Below are 10,038 nucleotides of genomic sequence, written 5' to 3'. Positions count from 1 at the left end.
CTCTTATCTAAAACGACGTACCGGGACATAAGTTGTGGAATTTTGTTCATAGCTCTTTAAGAAAATGTTGACAAGCCACTTTGATGAGTTAAACTCACTGTATTTAACAGTTCCGCTCAATAATATGAATATATCCGTCTGTCCATTCACCTCTAATGGACACCCGTGTTAAAATGAGTTAAGGGAATTGCGTCTGCAAATGGGATTAGCTCAAAGCACCTCTGAGGACATCCAGCAGATGATCTACTGACGGTTTATATTTTTGCACTTGCAGGGGAGCTGCATAAATGCTCAGTGGCGTCAGAGCTTGACGGTCTAGCAGCTCTCAGCACTATTGTGTGTGCGTGTGTGTGTCTGTGTTGTACATGTCCATCCATCTATGTGGTGGAAGTCTGATTACGTGGTAGAGATGAAAAGGGCAGTTGTTCATTAAAAGGATTTGTATCTTGTTTGACCTCCCCATACCTCTCACAGCACATATTCCCACGCGTGGGCCTTTGCACATACAGACGCACCTGAAGGTCAGTGGGGGCTCGTATGAGGCGAGGCTGCTCAAGAAGAGCAAGAGTTCTACAAAGCCTGGCATATTTTACAGTATTTCGTCTACTGAACTATTAAGTACAGCATGAGCACGCTGGTGCCTGACAGCCGCTGTTTAAACTACCAGAACGCCATAATGTTTTAATTTTATGTTTAAATTGGCTTACCTTACACAGAATCCCATTCTACATTGTGGCCAAGGGTAGAATCCAAATCCAAATCACTTGAACTCCTGCTGCTGTCAACAGACACCCATTTTCAGTTTCTAAACGAAGTTGACATAATCAGGTTGCGTACGAAATTATTGGCACAAAAAGAACGTAGGGTAAGTTAATATGTACAATGAAACGAAATTCAAGAGTTTAAACAATTACAGTAATTTTGCCATAGGGCCACATGAGACACTGGAATGCTTGCCCCCGAGTCACGACCAACCCAACACGCTAACCTCAATTTTTGTTACTATCTAGCACTAGTAGCAAACACCTTGCCATTATTCCTCAATTCCTGACATTTCAAGACATAAATGTTAAATTAAAAAAAATGGCCACAATAACTTACCAGATGTGAAATGAGGACTGCACAGGTGATTCCTGATTACGTCCTCGTTTGATTAGCTAGCAGCCACGGGGTCCTCCAATGTTTCTGAAATGGCTCGTTTCCTCTTAGAATTTGTTTGTTTGTTTTTGTTTTTGTTTTTGAAGTCCTCTCCACCCCAATTCGTACACACAACAGAAAGGCAAATTTGTATTGTTTGACACGATTCAAAACCTATCCCAACGCCAATATTTATTTAAAATACAAAAAAACTTCACAGGCACACAAGTATGTCCGGCTGTCATTTTGCGCTAATGATGCGTGGGCAGTTTTGAAAACGTAAACGAAAATAGAAATGTATTTCTTCTTTGTTCATTGGCGGATTGCAGAATTTTGGTGCATACTGCCACCTACTGTACAGGGAACGTAAAGCGCTCCCATGACTGTGTCCGAATGTGCTCACCATTTGATCCCTATTTAAACGTCATAAAGTATAAACTGTGAAAAAATTATTTTCAATGACGATTGCTGTGTTGCGGATTCATCGCTTCATAAGAACTCATGAAAAAGAATGGACATTTCTTGAATTCATTCGTATGTTTATGAGAAACATAAAGGGTCAAAATACAAGGAAGGGAGGTTCGTCTTTCCAAACAAAATCACTTTTTGTTTGTGGGTTTTACGACTTGTTGCAAAATGTGGGAAAGTCTAATACACAAATTATCTCAAGTTAACGTTATGTTAAAGATAACATTTTCAAACAATGACGATCGGTGACGACAACATTTGGTTTAGAAAAAAGGACCAAATCCGCCGAACGTGGGCAAGAAGAATCGAGGCGGCGGCGCTCTTCTTCGTCTCGACTCCCTTAGCCAAAGTTTCTTCCTCTTGGAGTCCGTGTGACCTGCAAGCAAAAAAAAAAAAAGAGCTGTCGTATGAATTTTTAATATTTGCATTGATATTACTGTGTATAATATTTTCTTTGTGCAGGGTCACTGAACCTAATTCACATGATTACAACGATTAAATGTCATTACTGTAATTATTATAATTACAAAACGTCATTATAATTACAAAATATGAGTCCTAATGTTCTCATGTGTAAATACTGTTATAATTTTGAAAATGTTGAATAATTAAGTCATTGTTTAAAAAAAACAATCACCTCTGCTGAGGCCGTACTCTCCTTCTTCCTCGTCGTCGTCGTCGTCCGCAGCGGGGTTCTGGGCCGAGCTCCTCAGGTACCGCTGGTGTTGCGAACCCGCGACGGGAATGAGACTGTGTCTGCGCCTTCGATGCTCGTCATCATCTGCTGGGACATCTGTTTAAGAACAAAAAAAATTGTTTTTCATTCCTTCGGTCATCTCTTAATGACGATGACTGGTGGAGGGATACTTTATGGATGGATCTTTATGTCTACAACACTAAACACTGACACACGAACCATTGTACCGTGAAAGATCATCAGGTGTGCCATGGGAATTTCACTGAATTCGCTTAATTGTTCTGAAAATATAGCTGTCAGTTTAATCTATCTATGCTGACGACGTGGAGTCAAGCCCTGTTACAGTACAGTATTTGCGGGGAATGGCTACCGACCACTGCGACGAATAGTCAAAATTGGGAGTGTGTAGATGCCACAAGATGGCAGCAAAGCCCTTAAAACCAAGATGATCATAAACCACCAACTCCACCCATCTTGCAGACACATTCCTGAGGCAATTTGTGGAATTTGTGGTTAGTCATGTAAATAAAATGGAATTTGCTTATTGTTCCCTGCAGGTAATTGCCATTTATATTGAACTAATGGCAGCACCGAGGTGAGTGGAGGTAGATTACAGGCTAATCCTGCCCATTGTGTCGTGTAATTTAGGAGCCAAAGGAAGGAAGGGAGGTAAGGGAAAAAAACTGCCCATTGTGTCGTGTAATTTAGGAGCCAAAGGAGGAAGGTAGGTAAGGGAAAAAAAGGCAGAAAAAAAGGGTGATGCTGAGATCAGTTTGGACAATCGCGTCATATCTTTGTTGGCCATATAGTTTCCAACCTGTTTCCAAACGGTTTCATTTTGCTTTTTAAGAAGAGACATACCTGCCTTTTTAAGGAGGCCTCTTTCTCGTTACGTTATTTCCACCATGCCTTGCTCAACAAGATCAACTGTTTTATTTGGACGTGGTTGCCTGGGCGACGAGATGTCTTCGATATGAGTGGAGTCAGCAATCCATCATGTAATGAACTCACATCAACAAAAACAAAGATATCAAAGAGTCGTGATAATTACAAGATGCTTTGTTTTTGTCTAGTGGATCATATTAGAAAAGGAAAACACTGGGTACTTCTCATTGGTGGCTATTGTCTTCAAAGGAGCTGGTTTTACTAAATAATTGTCAACATGGAGTGCCTGGAATAAATCACAAATTAGGAGCTAAAAAATATAGGCAATATTTTTAAAATGCTATATTGTTTACATGTTATGTCAGAATAAGAATATTTGGTCCGAACGAACCGTTTGATTTCAGGAAATTACCGTTTTGGATATAAAATGGCCAAGACCTACCTGTTACGTCACATCTACGTTTTTATAGGTATGCAAACAGTGACACCAAGTGGCCACATGTGTTACATCTTTAAAAGTCGAAACACACGTGACTTCCTCTTTCGCGTGTTCCTTGAATTGAAATAAAATTAAACTCATCTACTTTTACATAAGTTAATAATGTAATAGAAAGTTTGAATCAAAATGGTGCGCCAGAGGAGCAATAAAAGATGAAAAAATTAAAATATGTATCTAATGTAAACATTGTAAGTCGTGTAAAGCAAAATTACAAGTGTCGTCCAAAACGTTTGTTATAAAATGATGACTGGACTATCACTTTTCTCGCTCAGCTAAGTCAATGTGGGCGTGGCTATGTGGTGCATGGCGGTGGTGTCGCCTAGCAACAGCACTGCGCATGCGCGTCTTGACATTTGACGAGTCATGAAATGCTCCTTGCACTTATGTACGTATATTACCAGTATGAAGGAATGTGACACACCTGAGCAAGGGTGACCTACCCTTCCTCATCTTTATCACTCTGCATATACAGCGAGGCTCGTTACGTCATTACGCCGCCCTGTCTGACTGTGCGTGACCTTGCAAACACACGCATGCAGTGAGTTCTCCCACACACGATGCAAAACAGGACTTTGCATTCTCATTTTGCTGAGGGCGTTTTCCAAAAACGTGCGCCGTTTACAACCCTCCGGGAAAAGGTCCACGTGGGAGGGGCAATTTTCCACGGGCCCTTTGGAGACAAGTTGTACTGGAGATGACCTTTGTATCACCTTTCAATTTGATTTTAAGCGCCTTTTACAAAGGTATCAATGCCAAAATTTGGCTATATTTTACCAAACAGATACTAACGTAGCATTGTGCTTATTTTCCAGTGTAGTAGGTTAAAAAACCCGGCCATTCCGATACACTGCCATGAAGTGTCAGCGCTGCTCTGCAGAACACATTTCTCTTCAAGGCGCTAGTATTATTTGGCTGTTTCTAGATCCGTATGAAAGAATTTTAAACGAAGTTGTATTTCATTCGTTGCGAGTTTTTAGGCTTAGTTAAAAAATGTTACTTGAACCATTGCCTGGATTTAAGTTGGTGTGTTCGTTTCACCCTTTTTTTTTTGGGCCGTGCTGTATTGACGAGTATGCCCAATGTGAAGGGCGAGTAGTTTTACTTTAGTTTCATTTCACCAACGATACTTAACATACAGTATTGCTGTACAAGGATTAATCACTTAGTCAACCATTACTTGGTTATCCAATTAGTCAAAAATGAATCCACCATCAAATTGATAGAAATTTTGATCATGGATTAAAGTACAAAAATTTTAATCTGATTCGACAAATTGAGAAAATCGACAGATCCAATACGAACTGTAATGTTAGTAATGGTTTCAATGATGCTCGCAGGATTATTAATCCACTTTACAGTATTTCCTCTTGGGACATTTTTTTTGGTGTTCAATGGAGCATTATTACCTTTGTAAAGGCACAGTTTCGATGTCATGTAGCGAGCAAAGTGGCTGTTGTGTATGATAGAAAGCGCAGGCAGTCAAGAGATCTGTGGCCAAGCGGTGAAGGTGATTCACCTGCACTGAGATGAACAAATGAGTTATCAGGTTAAACACACATGATGATGAGCATTCAAATCAAAAAGGTATGATCCTCGGTGACGGCGTTTCAGGCAACGGGTTAAACAAAACCCAAAGTGTGAGAAGAAAACACACAGTGCGACTTGCGACAACCTTCTACACAACTACAAAGTCAAGTTTTATTGAACATTCACCTCCCGGTATTAATCAATGGAGTTCCTAGTACAAAACACACATGGCGAGAGCGTGAACAGCTGGCCAGAGTCCGATCATGCGATGTGCTTTTTCATGAAGAAAAAAAAAAATGCAACATGTTATTCACATTCATTCATTCATCACACATGACGTCGGCTAACAGGTTAGCGAGGTGGAGTTAGATGACTTAAGACAGGGCCGAGGAACCATTTGTGGGGGTATATTGAAGGTTTCACATGTTTTCAGAGCTGAAATTTCCACCACAGGTTACCCGACCCTGACTTAACGTGTTAAAGCTCTAGACATGCCCCCAAAAAAAGTCATCTGAACAGGATAGAAAGATACCGGTACATCACAGAATAAAAAAAAAAAAAAAAAAAAAGATGCTTTTTGTTTGTGTGTGTGCGTGTGTGTGTGTGTGTGTGTGTGTGCGCGCGTGCATGCGCTGAACTGAGCGAGTCTGAAGGTAATAAATACACAACTAAAGAGAGGCTCCTCCCCCTGCCCCACCCCCCCGCCGAGAGGCAGCTGCAGCAGACACGGGTGGCGCTTTCGAGTGCGATGCTTTCGGCCAAACCACAATTGTTACTTGTTATTCAGTCTCAGGAGCTGCTCCTCACCATTAACCGTTAGCGATTTGAGCTGGCCATCCTCCTCCACCTCCACGCGCTCCTGTCCGTTCTCCACCGTCCTGTCAACAAGCACATAGGTTCACGAACACAGCCGAACTCCCATTTGCTTCAAGTGACGCAATTCCAATTTCTTCGCTCCAAAGTGGCATAAATTGGGATCTGCTCCTTATGCAGTCGAAAGAGGACAAATGATCAAAATGGGGAATCTTTCAAACTTTTATGTTTGCGAGTCACAAATGTATCGATTCGTGTATTTTTGTGCTCTTTAATGCACAAGAGGCCATATCAAAAGTGTTCGTGTATATTTATTGGAAACTTTTGCCTTGAGAAAGCCTGCTAGCTTCATGATATCAGTCGGGCTACCAAATAGCACCAATTAATTGTACATTTCTTTTTTGCTTGGTCCGGAACACTGCGAAAATTGTACGCTGACATTTAATATTCTCTCCAAATTACACAGAAAAAAAAACACCTGTAATGAATCTAATCACCATTTTAAAGCATAGGCAATAAATTATGGTTGAAATATGCTCTATTAGATGTGTGTCGTGAAACTCCTCTACAACGAAATCATGTTTGCAGCATTTCACAACAGGGGGCTTTTCACGATAGCAAATTTATCTCAGATGTAAACACACACACACACACACACACACACACACACACACAAACGTATGTGTACTGTGTACTCTTTATTTTTATTCCAATAGTGCATAAGTATGAGCATACACTTATTTGACACTTTATAGCCAGCGTAGAAAGAAAAAAAGGGAAAGAAATTGCAAAATTTACTAACGATAAATACTTCCTGTACTACTGCACATGTGGAAACCAGTGTGGTGTTTGCCGTTGCCGAGCTAAGCAGTAACAGTCGCTGTAGGCTGAGGTTGGATTAGACTTTTGCAGAAGGCTTGTTTTCGTTGTAGTGAATCTCATTGCGAGGCAAGAGCAGAGAAAAATATTTCGTATAACGCAACAGGGGGATTTTTCGTCGTAGGGGGAGCAGAAAAGTGGGAATGGTTTTAATGCATGAAAAATTTTTTCACACTAGGGGGTATTTTCGCCCATGTAGGTTTCGTTGTAGAGGAGTTTCACTGTATCATACTTGATTTTGGATATTCAGCATTCAGTCAGAATTGGGGACCTGGATGTCCATTTCAAATCTAGCCTTTTATGAAATAAATAAAATAAAATGGCTGAAATACATACCGCTTGGTGGTGATTTTTCTGCCATTGATGAACTTTGTAGAAGTAGACACCGATTTGAAGTTTCCCATTCCTCCGCCGCCGCCGCCTCCTCCTCCGCCGAACGACGAGGTGAAGGAGGTGAACCCGCTGCCGCCCATGTCACCGAATGCGTTAAAACCTGAACGGGGGAAATGGATGGCGGGGACGTTTTGGCGACGTTTTGGCGATGGGGTGTCAGTTGGGATATGTACGCACCTGAGTCAAACGAGAACCCCCCGAAATCGAAGAGTCCGCTGCCTCCTGTTCGGGTTCGGGTAGCCCCTCTGTGGCGAGTGTGCCCGATAAAGTCGTTGAATGGGTCATTGGCTTAAAAAAAAAAAAATAAACCTTTTATTTCACATTAAACATTTTTTGCTTTTTTGATGAGTATGTACAGTTCGTTTCGAGCTGCATATATTTCAATGTGTCACAACATTGCGAACCATTCTTGCTGCTTCGTGTTCCCATTCACATCTGCGACCCACAATAGCGCTCACTATTTTTTTCTGCCGTTCACATTTTCTCTACGCAAATCATCCAATCATTCTTGTACATTTTGACATTCAAATCTGTATCCAAAGCATTTAGCTAACCAACTAGACTTGCTGCTATTCATTTGCATCAGCGTGTATATATTAAGCTGGGAAATTGTCATTTCTTTCAAGACGCCGCCTCACTCGACCTCTTACAGAAGATAAAAACATATGCCAAAAAAAATGAAGATACACACCGAGGACAACTTACAGCTGCATAAACTGTGTTGCCTTTGGAGGGTGCCGAAGGGGAAATGAGGCCAAACTGTCGCAGCGTCGCAAAATATGTGCAGCAGATCAGCTACAGTTTAGAAATTAAGGATTTTTTTTTTTACCATTCACAAAATACGAGGAACTTAATGCTGACTTACAGAATACTTGAAGTAGTATGCAACAGTTTAAAAAAAATAAAATCAAATCTCAAAATTTCTTCTGAACATGTGAATGGACGTGGTTTTTTTCCACGTGTCGCCGTTATTGCAATGCACTTTAATACGGTGGCTATTTTCAACAACATTCCAGCCAGATGATGTCAACGCTCCAGTTCATCCGCGCGCCTGTGGCCCAGCTCCATATTTAGAGCTGGGCTCGCCGTCCAGCAGGGGCAGGCATGCCTTCCACACGGGCGGGCCTTGCTCACCAGCCTCCTCTTCCTGCTGCTGGTGGTGTACACTTTTAATACGCGGCTTTTGTGACGTCATCGTCTGCCCTACAGTGGCCGGGGATGATTTCTGCCTCTTGACGGGTTTTACAACAGTACCGAGGGCAAATAAAATGGTACTCCGTTACCAGCTACGCATGCCGTTTTCCAGGTCCTGAGCTTTGAACCAAATGGCGGAGTTCAGTTAGGAGGAGTGCCAAACCCAAAAGGTCAACTTACTGGATAAAATCAATTTTTTTGCAGAGCCTCAGTATGATTATCGTCTGATGGTCATCATCATTCCCCCCAACCCCCGCCCCCCCAATTTGCTTGAGCGTTGAGAGTAATTTATGGCTTATTTGTCTTTAAAAAAATATGGGAAAATAGTCAAACTAAATCGCAATGACCAATTCTGAGAAAATAAAAAAATCTCAATTAGATTTTGTTTTTTTTTTCAAAATGTTTCAGCACTACTAGTTGCCCAGCCTGAAATGGTCATCATCATTCCCCCCAACCCCCGCCCCCCCAATTTGCTTGAGCGTTGAGAGTAATTTATGGCTTATTTGTCTTTAAAAAAATATGGGAAAATAGTCAAACTAAATCGCAATGACCAATTCTGAGAAAATAAAAAAATCTCAATTAGATTTTGTTTTTTTTTTCAAAATGTTTCAGCACTACTAGTTGCCCAGCCTGAAATGAAGCAAAAAAAAAAAAAAAAAAACCCCAAAACGTGTGATTTGGTGCACTCTTACCGAAAAAATCTGCAAAGGGATCTCTGCCGCCAAAGAATTCCCGGAAGACATCCTCAGGATTTCGGAATGTGAAGCCGTAACTGCCAAAGTGATTGTTGTGGCCTCCTGGGTGACAAAAAATAAATTAAAAAAAGGCGCTGATCAATTATGAAATGCGATTTTGGGCAGTGTTTTTTTTTTCCTGGCTCAATTTCTGGCTATTCTGATTTCTATGTGAACTGGCTTGAACAAATCACTCTTTTGTTGAGGCATTACTACAAATTTTGTTGTTGTGAAAAGTCTTTTTCTTACGTCATTACGATACTAAAAAAAAAAATCCAATGGCAATTTTGATGGAAATACAAACACAATGCAGTTCGAATTGGGGATGGCCATAGTCGCTCAACACAAGATGTCATTCATTTGACTGAAGCGTGCGCACAATGGCGCAGTGTTCGTCTCCTTACCTCCGCCCCCGCCTCCTCCTGCAGACAGCCCTTGTTTGCCGTATTTGTCATAAATATTCCGCTTGTTTGCTAGGTGGGAATGATGAGACAGACATAAATGTGTGAGGGAATAATCAATCTATGCGGTACATTTTGTTTTATTTGATTGAACGTTCCTCTCACCATCTGAGAGCACCTCGTAAGCCTCGGCCAGCTCTTTGAACCTCTTCTCAGCCTCCTCCTTGTTTTCGGGGTTCTTGTCCGGGTGCCACTTTAGCGCCTGTTTTCTGTACCTGGAACACAACAACAAATCCAGATTAAAGATAAGATAAGAAAACCTTGATTAGTCTCGCAATGGAGAAATTCCCAATTCACAGCAGCAAAGTTATGAAAGGAAGAAGTAGAACAACAAAATATAGGAGCTGCTGG

General features: G+C 41.3%; 1 protein-coding gene across 4 annotated transcripts in view; it reads right to left on the bottom strand.

The window, feature by feature from the left end:
* Nucleotides 1-1,659: 1,659 nt before the first annotated feature.
* The window catches only part of dnajb6b (DnaJ heat shock protein family (Hsp40) member B6b), a 15,456-nt gene continuing 7,077 nt past the window's right edge, over nt 1,660-10,038 (bottom strand). For all 4 annotated transcript variants that reach the window (XM_019883917.1, XM_019883908.1, XM_019883900.1 and 1 more), the window contains 8 exons: nt 9,793-9,902; nt 9,631-9,699; nt 9,185-9,289; nt 7,476-7,586; nt 7,242-7,398; nt 6,021-6,091; nt 2,243-2,398; nt 1,660-1,981 (listed from right to left, as the gene is read on the bottom strand). In XM_019883917.1, coding sequence (XP_019739476.1) covers nt 1,869-1,981; nt 2,243-2,398; nt 6,021-6,091; nt 7,242-7,398; nt 7,476-7,586; nt 9,185-9,289; nt 9,631-9,699; nt 9,793-9,902 — 892 coding nt within the window. In that variant the 3' untranslated portion in view covers nt 1,660-1,868. The remainder of the gene's footprint in view (nt 1,982-2,242; nt 2,399-6,020; nt 6,092-7,241; nt 7,399-7,475; nt 7,587-9,184; nt 9,290-9,630; nt 9,700-9,792; nt 9,903-10,038) is intronic.

This window comes from Hippocampus comes, unplaced genomic scaffold (genome assembly GCF_001891065.2).
Source record: "Hippocampus comes isolate QL1 unplaced genomic scaffold, H_comes_QL1_v1.1 scaffold527, whole genome shotgun sequence".
Classification (NCBI taxonomy): domain Eukaryota; kingdom Metazoa; phylum Chordata; class Actinopteri; order Syngnathiformes; family Syngnathidae; genus Hippocampus; species Hippocampus comes.
Note: the sequence above shows the minus strand (reverse complement) of the source record. Positions and strands in the feature narration are given on the sequence as shown.